This window comes from Episyrphus balteatus, chromosome 3 (genome assembly GCF_945859705.1).
Source record: "Episyrphus balteatus chromosome 3, idEpiBalt1.1, whole genome shotgun sequence".
NCBI lineage: Eukaryota > Metazoa > Arthropoda > Insecta > Diptera > Syrphidae > Episyrphus > Episyrphus balteatus.
Genome location: NC_079136.1, coordinates 32,366,089 through 32,380,879, shown reverse-complemented (window position 1 = coordinate 32,380,879; position 14,791 = coordinate 32,366,089). Strand labels below are relative to the sequence as shown.

The window sequence follows — 14,791 nt, the reverse complement described above, 5'->3', positions numbered from 1 at the left end:
GGAGGGGCAAATTTTAGGATATGCACTAAAGAAGATTCTTGTTTATCTTAGGAATAAGTGCAAAAAGGCTAATTTTTTCATTTTAATCTTTGTTTGGATATTCTTTAACTACCCTCAAAAATCTAAAAAAATCTCATGTCCGCAAGTCCTAATTTTCTTGGTTTGAAGATAAGGTGCAGATTTGAAAAAATTAAAAAACTACTCTTCAGATATTTGTGTCAGATCAACATGAATAAGGTACATTACTTTTCAGGGATGGTCATATTGATTTGTTTGTGGGTTTTGTTAGAATCAGCGTTAAAAAATACCTTGAAATGATATGGGTTATGTTGGTATACATATAAGAATCTAAAGTTTTCTTATTATTTTTCTTAAATCTGCACCTAACTTAGTTTAACCTGGAAAATTAGAACTTGCGGACATGAGATTTTTTAGATTTTTGACATAAGTTATAGAATATCCAAACAAAGATAGAAACAAAAAAATTAGCCTATTAGCACTAATTCCATGATTGTACCAGGATGTTTTTTAGTGCACATCCCAAAATTTCCCATTTTCTCAAAAAATACCATTTTGTCATAGATATAAATGTTTTTTTGCATTGCATTGTTTTGATTCTTAATGATAATGGATATGAAAACCCTCATGCAAAATATGATTCCGCTACCATTACTTTTAAGGGTTTTTCGGTAGTAAGTTAGCAACTGTTATAATAATATGGGTTGAAAGATGAAAAATAGGTATAACTTTTTCCAGAGACGTCAGATTGTCTTGATTTTAGATTTTTTGGAATCAGCATTAAAAAATACCTTGAAATCATGTATCATATGTGTATATGATACCATAGCCTATTTTTGCTAATTTTGAAAATCTCCATTTCGCGATTTGACCTTGAAATCGCGACAAGCGGACATGAGATTTTTCTAGACTTTTGAGATATGTTATAGAATGGCAAAAGGAAGATATTGATCAAAAAAAATTTCTACTAACATTCATTCCGAGATTTACCCCTTTTTTCTCCTTATTTTACTGTATTATACCTCGAATATCTAGAATAGATAGACGGTACATTGGTCTTTCGGCAGTATACGACCAGACCAGGCACCATTAACTTTTCTGGAACTTTATTTCGTGACTTTTAGTAAGATAACCTTCTGAGAGACTAAAAATTTGAATTAGGGAATAAAAACGAAAAAAAAAAACATTAAACAAGGTTTTCAATTAGATTATTGTATTTAATATTTTAAACAAGAAATTCTTTTTTGTGGTTTTAAAAAATCAAATAAAATCTAAGCTTCAATATTTTGTTCAATCCAATCAACATAATCACTGACTTTTGTATAAACATTTGGCCATCCTTCTAATTCACAACTAGACGGTGCAATAGAAAATAATCCAGCGATATAGTAGTAAAGTTGGTCTTTATTTAATGAATCTAATCCCATGAGTGGTCCACCTGATTCACTACGGCAAAAATCATTTCCAGAACATATATGTGACGTACCTAAATCGACGTTGTGTTTGCTATAAACACTTTGACATTCACTCAATGGTACAACTGGAACCTCGGCCTTAAGTTTAATATTACTGGATGTTTTGCGTCCTAACTGTCGCCAACCGGAAACCTCCATTTTGTTTCCATCAAATGTTGATTGTTTGAGAGTATCTTTAAGTGGCAAACAAATTGGTCGAATGAAATCGGTATAGTCTACGTTACGTGATAAACGTATCAAGGCAATATTATTGGGTTGGCTCTTTAACGAAGAATTATATTTTTCATGAACAGTTACTTTTTCGATTGTTACATCAACATGAGGATCAGCACAGACCTCAGAGTTGTTCTGAGTGTCACGATCACAGTCAGGATCTGTTGTAGTGTCCCATTCACCTAAGCGAACTCGATAAGGTTTCCATGTTTTGGGTATGCCGTTTATGCAATGAGCTACTGTCAAAACATATCGGTTGTTGATTAAATTTCCACTACAACGATGTCCAGTTGAATTTCCATCTTAAAGGATTAAATAAAAAAGTCAAACATGGAAGAAAAAAAAAAAACAAAAATTCTAACCTTCTTTTGCATACTCTATCAATGCCATCCATGGGTATTCATCGAGCTTTGTGACGTTGTCTCCTTTAATTCGATTTTTAATAACGTTACCACATTGACCAGGTTCAGGAAGATTTGTTTTCAATGGTGATTCTATAATAATGATGTTTTTAGTTAGATGGTTATGTATAAAGATATGCGAGTAGTTTACAAAATCTATATGAAACAAACAATGTACAAATTTTATTAAAGGACTCCTAAGCAAGTTCAATGTATTATTTAGGTTTTATTTAGGTTGAGTATGTTCTTATAGAATCTCTGACAAATAATTTAAATTTTTTATTTTAATACTTTATTTTCTTTCTCATTAAAGTTAATCAACCAAAAATGGTTGTTAGTGGAGTAAGTAGAAAATGGTAATATTAGGAAACATCTCCGATTTTGATAATCTTTTTTTTTCAAACGTCGGTTATTTAAAATATTTTAACCTCTATTGGCGGTCCTCTTTGTGGTTCATCGTTAAGTAAAGTTTTAAAAGTTTATTTTTAATTTTATTTTATATAAATTGTTCCTAAATGTAATTTATTAACAACAAAAGTAAGTGCAATAGTTATCAAATTGTTTAAATTATTTAGCCCTAATAAATCCAAACCCCATGATGAAGCCGGAAAAAACCGTTGGGAAAAAGAATGAATTAGTTTTTTAATTGATAGTGGAGTAACTAAAGCTCAAAAATTGGCAATATTTGGAACCCGGCCGAACAGCTTAGATTTTGATGATCTTTTTTTTCAAACGTCGGTAATTAAAAATACTTTAAAGTCTATAGATTAAAAATTGCTGGTGTTGCCGTTTTGATTTTTTTTATTTAATTTAAGATTTTTGTGAAAAAAAAAATTTGTTTTCAAAAATTTTTCTTAAATTTCATAAATTAATTGATGCCAAAAGATTGTCTAGGAAAAAAAATATATGGGAGTGAGTGACAATCTTCCATCGTTGAAGTGATAGATGCAATTTTCTTATTAATTGACTTCAAACACAAAAAAAATATTTGAACACAACGGCAACACCTACAATATTTAAATATACATTTTTAAGAAGCTACAAGCTGAGTCACATTTGTAAAATTAAAATTAAGTTAATTGATTGAAGGGCTTTTGAAAGAATGGTAATTGAACTCAGATTTTTGAAAAAAAAAAATTATTGACAAAATTTTAACATGTCGTCTTTAAAACTTTTTCGTAATATAATATATGCATTTATTTTCAATTTTTTTTTTTGCCACATTTATTATGATTTGAAATTATAAAATTAAATGTTAACATGTATTACAGTTTATGAAAAAAATTAAAAAGTATTTCATTTTCGAAGAACTTTTTTTTAATAGACGTTTTGAAAAAAATTTAGCTAATTTTTTTTTTAAAGTTCAACATTTAAATATAAAGTTATTTTTTATTCATTCAATAGCTCTTATTGTTGAAAGTTAAATAGCAAAAGTTTAAAGTTCTTATTTGCCAAGGTCTTTGAGAAAATCAATTATTTCAATGCAAAAATTCAGTTTTTATCAAAAAAAACCCATTGAATTTGAAGTAATTTTTAATTTTTTTTTTTTTTCAAAAGTGTGATATATCATATATATTACCTTTTCTGCTTCGGAATTCAACTGATAATATTTATGGCCAAAATTTTTTTTTAAATAAATTCTTATTTTATTAGAAAAAGTTTGGAAAAAGGTCATTTTACACATTTTTTTTTTTAATTCTGAGTTTGAGGACCATTTTTTCAAAAACTTTTAATTAAATTAGTGGATTTAAATTTAAGAGATAAGAATGAGCTTCTGGCTTTTTAAAATATTTTTTTTTGTGTTTGAAGTCAGATTGTGAGAAAATTGCATTTATCGCTTAAACGATGGAAGATTGTCCCTTACTCCCTTATATTTTTTTTTTCCTTAAATTATCTAGAGAATATTTTGCTATCATTTGTTTTATGATATTTAAGCAAAAAAATGGTTTTGTTAAAAAAAAATTAATTTTAATTTTAAAAAACAATACGGCAAAATCCGCAATTTTTTATCTATAGGCTTTAAAGTATTTTTAACAACTTAACTGTCCCCATAGAAACTCATTATAAAACCTTATACGTCCATCATTATTCTCATCAACAAGTCTATACGTCCCATGAAGCACATTGGATTCATAAAATTCATTTTTTCCCTTGCCGCGAGAGTCCAATGAATCATATATGATACATTCACATATTTTCATAAAATAGAATTTACTGTCCCCATACAAACTCCTTCAAAATCATCTCTACGTCCAGTACTTTTTTTCAAAAACAAACATTACTATTTACAAATAATGCAATTAGAATTGGTTTCTTACCTGAGTAATTGGTAAATATTGTTAAAAAACGGGTTTAGTTTTATGCTCCTATATGATTCATGGACGTATGATATTTGATTTTCATCGCCACAAGTCCAATGAATCTATAGGAGCATAAAACTAAACCCTTTTTTTAACAATATTTACCAATTACTCAGGTAAGAAACCAATTCTAATTGCATTATTTGTAAATAGTAATGCTTATTTTTGTAATGAAAATGTGAAAAACTTACATTGATACCTTATAGGCTAAAAAAGTTATAACTTATAAGGGTCAAATGGTCCTTGAAATAAATTTCTCACAAATATCTCGCGACGTATTTCTCGGAGGTCATCAGAGAACATTGTTCGTCGTAAAATTATATACAATATAATTTCTCTCTAAAATCAACCGTTTCGGGTATATAGCGCAGAGAAGATGAACTAAGTTGCACTTACATATAGGAAAAAACACATCTTTTTGGTTTATGTTGCTCAATTTTTGAGGTTCTTATCGAAGGCGAAGCAGCTTACATTTTTTTGGTCTCATTTACTTATGATCGTTATTTTTATACGGATTGACTTTAAAAAAAATGTACACATTAAGATAAAAAGTAATAAACAAAAAAGAAAAAAAAAAATGTTTGGAAATTGTGTATGAAACATTACTTCTTACCCCTTACAACTGCCTTGAGGAGTAAAAAATAAAAAATTAAAAGCACGTATTAATTGTTAGGCTCTCTAATTAAAAAAGTATTCATTCTATAGGAAAATTGTGATTTTAAAAAAGAAAGATAATATAATTTAGGGGCAATAACGTCCTTGCAAATTTTCTGTAAGATGAGTCGTTTTTTAGGTATTGATCAAAACGTATTTTTCAAAACGGCTGGCGTGTGGAATGCCATACAAGACAAAACACATTATCAAGCCTCTTTTAATTATCCTGCATTGCTGCATTCAAATTTTGATGCCTCTACAATTTTGACTAGATTTGTTTTTTCAGTCGCTGATACTATTAATGGTGTTTTAATTTTGTGAATCGTAGTTAAAAAAATATTCTTCCATATGTTTACATACATATAACTTCTCCCAAAATAGAAAAAAAAACTTAAAAAAAATCAAAGATTTTTTAATGAAATAACTTTTTTTGCTCAAACATTTTTCGAATTTTTTTTGCAGTTTGGTAAAGTATTTCTTTTTTACTTGCGATATAGGTACTATAGGGCAAGTTTAGGATTCGTAAAAAAAATCGAGCTCGAGATAACAATTTTACATGACATTACGATGATGGAGAATGCCAAAAAAGTGGGTCCGGCAATAATTATTCTGTCTGTCTGTCTGTGTGTCTGCCTGTCTCTATCTGGAGCTGCAGCCTAAACGAGTGAAGTGTTTTTTTTTCAAACTTGGTAGTTAGCAGTTTTTGGTGATTCCCTAGAGGTGAAATTAAAATTTTTTTTTATGACCAAAACTAACGGTACCTGCCATATAACGGAAATAGAAAAGTTAATTTTTTTCAAAAACGGCTCTAACGATTTTGATTAAAATTTTTGTGTGTAGTACTACACATAAGAGCCAACTTTTTAAATAAAAAAAATATTTTTTGTACCGTTATTAACGGTACCTGTCATAGAACGGTTTTTTTCGTTTCTGAATATCTCGTACAACATTAACCCCATTTAAATGAAAATTTTTATACAAAAGTGTGTAAGTAAAGATAATATTAAAATTTTAGAAAATTTTCAAAAAACGCATTTTTGGATTTTTAAAAAATATTTCAAAATTTTTTTTTGAAAAATCAATTTTTTGAAAACAGATCAATGAAAAATTTTGAAATTTAGTTTTTATGTGTAAATTAATTATTTCTTCAAAATGGCATACCAACTTTTTTTTGAAAAATGTTAAAAAAATTTTATACATAAAAAATTATTTTTTTAAAAAACGGCTCCTACAATTTTCGAAAATTTTTTTCTAAAAATACCTTTTTATACGAGAAATAAAATGGCATATTTGTTTTTTTTTTTTAAGATATTTTAAAACGGAGTTTTATTAATTATAAAAACAGATTTAATTTTTTTATACTACTTATGAAATTTCTTCAAAATATCGAATTTTAAATTTCTTGAATAAAAAGCTTTACCTATTATTATAGTCACTTTAAGCATTTTAGCAAGTACGTGCGACCCCAGTCGTGCAATTTATTTCCTACACTACACATTCATGAATAAAATATGTTCTACAGCCATATTTTCATATAGCAAACACGTTTTTAGAAACACGTCTTTATGAATCATATATGACTCATGTACTCCAGAAACACGATACAGAAAATATTCGATGAGTCAAATATGACTCATGGGACGTGGATTGATGAATCCTTGAAATAAACAAAATAATATTGAACGTAGAAAGGGTTTTTTATCAGATTGTATGGGGACAGTGAAGTTGTTTTTAGTAAAATATGTATATGAATCATATATGATACATGGGACTCTGTAGGCTTGGGACAAAACATATATTTTGAGTCATATGGGATTCATTGGACAGTAAAGTTGTTAATTACCTACGTTTGAAATAAAATCTTCAAAATCAGAGCTGTTCGGCTGGGTTGCCTAATAATTTGCTTTAGTTACTCTACTATGATTGCATTTTTACTTGCTCTATAGGGCAAGTATTGGTTTCGTGTCAAAAAAAAATTTCGAGGTTTTAATCAAAACTAACATTACGATAATCTAGAAGTCCTAAAAAGTGGGTTTCGTCATGACGTCCGTCGGTCTGTGCGTCGGTGCGTCCATCTGCACAAGAAGCTGCAGCCTAAACGGCTCGGCAGATTTTCATGAAATTTGGTAGAGATAGTTTTTTCGTAATTTCCAAGGTTGGTTTTTTTTTTTTTTAATATCTCGCCTAGAACGTATACCTCCCATACAAACTTTTCGAGGTAATGCAATTTTCTCGAAAACGGCTCTAACGATTTTGATTAAATTTAACACAAATAAAGCTGTACGTATATCTACACCGAAAAAAAAAATTGATAATAACAGCTATCAAATTAACATTTTTCAGTGACAAAAGTCGTCCAACAATTAAAATATCAATTTTGATATTTTATCGTATCATTTTGACATTTTTTAATTTCAGGTGGGATAGTGAAAATTTCACTTTGACAACTAAATAATCAATGTTGACTAGATTTTACGTTTTAGTTTATTATAATGAAACCTAGGTATTTCTTTCCTTTTCATTTTTATTATTTTTATTATTTTAAGAATTTTCTTTCTTTTTTCAAAACATTACTGAAGGGGAATATTCTTTACAAAATAATGGTGATATTATTTTTTCTATTAGGTATAGGTGATAAAATTGTTTTGTTATTTTCTCCCAAACTATGTGAAGTAAAATCTTAGTGTCGATCAAATTTTTTCAGGAAATCATACATTTTTCTTCGAAAAAACACAAAGCGCCTTTAAATTAGTACGCATTAAGAATTTTTTATTTAGTATTTTTCAATAATTTGGAATGAGAAATTGATATGAAAAAATGATAATAACATATCAAAAAAAATTTCCAAAATGTGACATTTAAACATCATCCTGATAATAAAAATGTTGTTTTAACATTTTAAATATTATAAAAAACATTTTATAGAGCATTTTTGGCTGATATTTAAAAAATGTTAATTTGATATTTAAAAAATGTTAAATTGATATTGGTTTTTTTTTCGGTGTAATATAACTGCCTTTTTAGTTTTTCTCAAAAAATACGGATGGTGGAAATATGACATTTTCTTTTTTTTTTAATCGCTAATATCGGCTCTTCATGTGTATCGTTTATGAGTTATTGCAATTTTCTCGAAAACGGCTCTGACGATTACGATTAAATTTGGTGTTCGTTATAGTCTTAGTGATTCTAACAAAACTGCGTTTTTAGTTTTTCACAAAAATTTCGGAGAACGGAAATATGGCGTTGGCGTTTTCTGCTAAATCGATATATTTTTAAGTTAATATCGTATATTTCATCAAAGACTAAGCCAATTTTATTCAAAATTTGCAGACAGATATTTCTTGTTATTTTGAAGTGTAAAATGTAAAAAAAAAAAATTAAAAAAAGGCTCCAGTCGTGCATTTTATTTTATATCGATCATCAAGCCCAATTTGAAATTATCAGTAAATTTATTTGTCGATGTCGATTTATTTTTAAATAATTTATTTAATATATAATTCCCCTAAATCAACGTTTAACCGTGCCCATATTGCAAAAGTCAAAGGTGCCCCGAAAGAGCCTCATATGTGTTTTTCTTTTCTTCAATAACTATTACTATTTTTTAAAAAAGCTGGTTTTAATTTACTAAACTTTGAGCATAGTGCTATCAAAATATTGATTCAATATTAAAAAAAAACTTTTCTATTAGGTTCAGAAAGGTGGTCAAAAATTAGATCAAAAATACAGAAAACACGAAAACACGTGGTACTCCGCGAAAAGTTAATGAAAGACTGAGAAATTTCACAAAGTTTCTTTAAATCAAATTGAGCTTCTTTCTTCATCCAAACTATTCTTTAATAAGGGCACGATCATACCGAAAAACGGAAGGCCAAATGTGCCCCGCTATCAAATGTACCCCCGCTTACCCTAGTTATGTATTTTTTTATTTTATTATTATTATTTTTTTTTTCAAAAATGTAATACATACACCGAAAAAAAACCAATATCAATTTAACATTTTTACTTGCGATATAGGTACTATAGGGCAAGTTAAGGATTCGTAAAAAAAATCGAACTCGAGATAACAATTTTACATGACATTACGATGATGGAAAATGCCAAAAAAGTGGGTCCGGCAATTCTGTCTGTCTGTCCGTCTGTCTGTCTGTCTGTCTGTCTGTCTGTCTGTCTGTCTGTCTGTCTGTCTGTCTGTCTGTCTGTAGGGTCTGTCTGTCTGTCTGTCTGTCTGTCTGTCTGTAGGGTCTGTCTGTCTGTCTGTCTGTCTGTCTGTCTGTCTGTCTGTCTGTCTGTCTGTCTGTCTGTCTGTCTGTCTGTCTGTCTGTCTGTCTGTCTGTCTGTCTGTCTGTCTGTCTGTCTGTCTGTCTGTCTGTCTGTCTGTCTGTCTGTCTGTCTGTCTGTCTGTCTGTCTGTCTGTCTGTCTGTCTGTCTGTCTGTCTGTCTGTCTGTCTGTCTGTCTGTCTGTCTGTCTGTCTGTCTGTCTGTCTGTCTGTCTGTCTGTCTGTCTGTCTGTCTGTCTGTCTGTCTGTCTGTCTGTCTGTCTGTCTGTCTGTCTGTCTGTCTGTCTGTCTGTCTGTCTGTCTGTCTGTCTGTCTGTCTGTCTGTCTGTCTGTCTGTCTGTCTGTCTGTCTGTCTGTCTGTCTGTCTGTCTGTCTGTCTGTCTGTCTGTCTGTCTGTCTGTATGTACCAGCCTAAACTATTGGAGTGATTTTGTTCAAACTTGGTAGTTAAGAGTTTTGGGTGATTCCCTAGAGGACAAATTGAAATTTTTTTTTTAGGACCAAAACTAACGGTACCTGTCATATAACGGAAATAGAAAAGTTAATTTTTTTCAAAAACGGCTCTAACGATTTTCATTAAAATTTTTGAGAGTAGCAGTACACATAAGAGCCAACTTTCTAAATAAAAAAAATATTTTTTTTACCGTTATTAACGGTACCTGTCATATAACGGTTTTTTTGATTTATTAATATCTCGTTCAAGAATAACCCGATTTCAACGAAAATTTTTATACAAAATCGTTTAGGTAAAGGTAATGTTAAAAATTTAGAAAATTTTCAAAAAACTCATTTTTGGATTTTTAAAAGATATTTCAAATTTTTTTTTTGAAAAATCAATTTTTTGAAAACGTGTTTATGAAAAATTTTCAAATTTCGTTTTTATGCGTAAATAAATTATTACTTCAAAATGGCATAACAACTTTTTTTTTGAAAAATGTCAGAAAATTTTTATATATAAAAAATTATTTTTTTAAAAAACCGCTCTAACGATTTTCGAAAATTTTTTTCTAAAAATTCCCTTTTATACAAGAAGTAAACTGGCATACTTGGTTTTTTGTGAAAGATCATTTAAAACGATATTTAATTAATTATAAAAAACAGATTTTATTTTTTTTTAATTTCTTGAAAATATCAAATTTTAAATTTTCTTAATTTTCTTGAATATAAAGCTTTAATATTAGAGTAACTTAAAGCATAAGAGCAAGTACGTGCGACCCCAGTCGTGCATTTTATTTAAATATGAAACTAACATTTTTTAAATATCAGCCAAAAATGCTCTATAAAATGTGTTTTATGATATTTAAAATGTTAAAACAACATTTTTATTATCAGGACGATATTTAAATGACACATTTTGGAAATTTTTTTTGATATTTTATTATCATTTTTTCATATCAATTTCTCATTCCAAATTATTGAAAAATATTAAATAAAAAATTCTTAATGTGTACTAATTTAAAGGCGCTTTGTGTTTTTTCGAAGTAAAATGTATGATTTACTGAGAAAATTTGATCGGCAATAAGATTTTACTTCACATAGTTTGGGAGAAAATAACAAAACAACTACCTATATCACCTATAATAGAAAAAATAATATCACCACTATTTTGTAAAGAATATTCACTTTCATGTCAAAATGATATGATAAAATATCAAAATTGATATTTTAATTAAGGAGCGACTGGACGACTTGGACGACTTTTGTCACTGAAAAATGTTAATTTGATAGCTTTTATTATCAAATTTTTTTTCGGTGTATCAGCTTTATTTCTTCTAAATTCAATTAACAATATTTAAATCCATATTTTGTTACAAAAAAAATTGTTTCAATTGTTTTTTTTTTTTTCAAAGTTCTGATTTTAAGGGCTAGTTTTTTAAAATAAGTTCATTCAATTTAATTGTTTCTAATCTCAAAAAATAGAAATAATCTTCTAGCTTTTTCAACATGTATGTTTCAAAATTGTAGCATTGCCGTTCTGTTCGAATATTTTTTTTTTTTGTATGTTTAAAGTCAATTTGTGAGAAAATTGCTTCTACCGTTTAAACTTGGACAATTTTTTTATATTTTTTGTTCACATGACTATTAATAAAAGATAATGAAGATCTGAACTTTAATTCCAAATATTTTTTCTTTATTATTCAAAAAATATTTCAGCTAAATAAAAATTAAATTAAATAGGATGGCATAAAGTGAGGACCGTTTTTAAAATTAAGAGCTTTGAAAATTAGTTACATAACTTAGATTTGAATAAACAGTTCTACATTAACTTTTCCCAACAATGAGAATGATTTAAACCAGAAAAATTAATAAATCAATCCTAAGTTCCTGGAAAAATCATGTTTATTTATAAGAAAAATTAAATTACAGCATTAAAATTTCTTGAAATTTTAATCTGTTCTTAACAAAGCTGTTTCTTTTCACATGAAATAATTTAAATAATAAAAAAAAAAAAACTAGCTAGCTAACTATACATACAGAATTCTTTATTGTTTGAATTTTAGTTTAGATATTGGTTGTTCAGATGTTGAGCCTATGCAATGAAGATAGAGCGAATAATATACCTAATAATTACCTACATTACGTTTCAAATTACAAAATAATTTGCCAATGACTAACAATCACTATTGAGATTGAAATGAAAAGAAATTAAAATATGAATCTAAAAAATGTTCCATGATTTTATTTTGCTTAATTTAAATTGCAACATAATCAAAATAAAATGCACACTGGATCACACGAACTTTATATTAGACTGAACTTTAAAGTCATTAATTTTTTTTTAATTAACAATTGTTAATTTTATAAAAGTACATGATATTCGTTCTGCAAAGAAAAAAAATTCTCAAATGATTTGAGCAAAAAAATAATACTCAACATTTTTGGAGCCGTTTGAAAAACCAAAAATAATTGTTTATAAATAAATTTAATTTTGTGGAAAAAGAATTAAAATAAAATTGGTATGCCATAGCAATTATGAATTAGAAATAAATTTTATCAAAATCTTTAAAAAATGGTGTTCTATATTGATTAAAAAAATATTTTGTTTTTTTTTTTTTTTGAAACTTTTGAGTTAATTTAAAGTTATGTAAAACATTTTGTATACGCAATTAAACAGATTTAAAAAATTCACTCTTCTGGATTTACCCTTTATCCTATCTATAAATTTAATAAAAACAACTTTGGGTTTTTTTCTATTTCACTTACCAGCGCTAGTCAGTGATATGAAACTGACAATTAGAACTGCTGCAATACAAACAGGTGACTTCCTGATCATGTTGCAAAGCAGTGCAATCAAAGGTTCGAAAAAAAGTAGCAATAAATTTAATGATATTTAAAAAATAATAGGTATTACTTGAATTTTATTTTCTCGTGAAAAGTTGTATTGTCAAGACTATGATTGAAAAGAATCTAGACAAACCGAACAAGACTAGTCCAAGTGATCTAACTGTGGCGATGTAACTAACATCTAGATCTTTTTATACAACCCCCAAGATCCAATCCAAACATCATTCATCGTTGACTTATAACTAATTAAAATTGACTTAGGTCTTAACTTAACTTGACTTACTCTCTTTTGGCAGAGAAATCGTAAGCATTTTGCTCAAAAGAAATATTTAAGAGAGTGAAAATAAAATCAAAAGCTTGGTTTTTGTATTGAACTTGATCTTGTCTTTATGCTTTTCTTTTTCTCAATTGGATTTGTATAATGCGTCATAATCCGAATGCAAGTCAAAAGATGCAAAACTAGTTTCCATGTTTGAAGAACGATATAAGCATAAGTCATTTTTATATGTTTGAATTTTTTAGGTATAAATCGTAAATAAATCTAATTGTTTTTTAGGCCCATTTGCTGAAACGAAACATAAATATTTAAGTGAAACACAAAGCTCTAAGTTCTGCATAGCGGTTTGCACGAATTTCGAACTGTGTCATAAATTCCTCTAAGTTAAACATAACTTAGGGGGAAGAAATAGTAGAACATAAGCAGTTTAGGTTCTACCTAAGCAAATTTTATTAAGAAATTAATAGGGAACATGTGTTGAAAATGCCATTGGGTGTAAAATAGCGCTATATAGATTATTTGAAATTAAGTTTAACTTACATCCAAACATATTTTCCATATTAAATTTCCATATAATGCAAACTTTTTTCAGGTTGTTTTTGGAGCTCATAGTTTTGACATTTCTTCCAACCTATTTCATTCCTTAAGCCTTATGTGACAGATTTATTTTTTATCTTGCGTCAAACAGAAATTTGTGTTATTTTGTTATATTGATCTTTTTCCAAAAAAAATTGAAAAACCTTTACCACGCACTTTAACATTTAACCAAATTTATTATATTTAATAAAAGAAAAATTCAAAACACATGAAAAATAATTTAATTTAAAATTAATTTGACATTATTTGACATTTGAATTGAAAATCTCAGGGATTTCTCGCATGAAAGTAAATCATTGATAGGTTGAACATAAATATTTTTTAGCAACTTGGAATAAACTAAGTGTTCTTTAAGAGCTATGTTCGACCTAGCTATGATTTAAATTTATGATCCGTATGAGCAAATGGGCCTTAAAAGCCTATAGCATAAGCATTCGACTGAAGCGAAATCAGCATGCCTTAAGAACATGCAATCGTATGAGCTTTATCAGATTTTTCATGAACTTTTCAACTTTAAATATAATGGAAATTGAATGAATTGGGCCTTAATTATTTTTTACGTTCAGCAAAATTGTACAATAAATTAATTAAGATCGTTTCTCATATATGAATGTACCTATAAACTGTATTAAAATAATAGTTTACAAAAATTAGGCCCATTTGCTGAAACGAAACTTAAATATTTAAGTGAATCGTAAAGCCCTAAGTTCTACATTGCGATTTGCACGAACTTCAAACTAGGTCATAAATTCCTCTAAGTTAAACATAACTTATTGGGAAGAAATAGTAGATCATAAGTAGTTTACGTTCTACTTAAGCATATTTTTTTGAGAAAAAAGAGAGAATATAGCTAAAAAAAAAGATGCGTTGGTACCAAAATGGACAAAAATTAAGTATAGCAATATGAGTTGACTTACTTTTATAAATCCTAACCATCTGCAAACGCAAAAAATTCTCTGAAAATTTTTTTGAGAGAATGTTCACCCTTTTGTTGTTTTTTTTCAACACTTATTTTGACACACACATACGTTCACAAAACACATTCATTAAAATTATTCCATTTATTAATTAAAACGCAAGTTTTACTGGGCTTTCACTATTTTTACCTTTTTCCAATAATTTAAAGGCGTTCTTAACAATTTGTATTGCTAAAATTTCTCAAAAAAAAAAATAAAAACTAACTGACGTTTATATCGATTTGACAAATTAATTTGAAGTTCTCAGAGATTTCTCG

General features: G+C 28.1%; 1 protein-coding gene across 1 annotated transcript; it reads right to left on the bottom strand.

Moving 5' to 3' along the window:
- Positions 1-1,242: 1,242 nt before the first annotated feature.
- LOC129914327 (serine protease easter-like) lies at positions 1,243-12,865 on the bottom strand. The gene is made up of 3 exons (XM_055993519.1): positions 12,603-12,865; positions 2,069-2,200; positions 1,243-2,008 (listed from the first exon to the last, which is right to left on the bottom strand). The coding sequence occupies exons 1-3, from the start codon at positions 12,670-12,672 to the stop codon at positions 1,290-1,292; spliced, it is 921 nt and encodes a 306-aa protein (XP_055849494.1). The 5' UTR covers positions 12,673-12,865; the 3' UTR covers positions 1,243-1,289.
- Between the last annotated feature and the right edge of the window lie 1,926 nt (positions 12,866-14,791).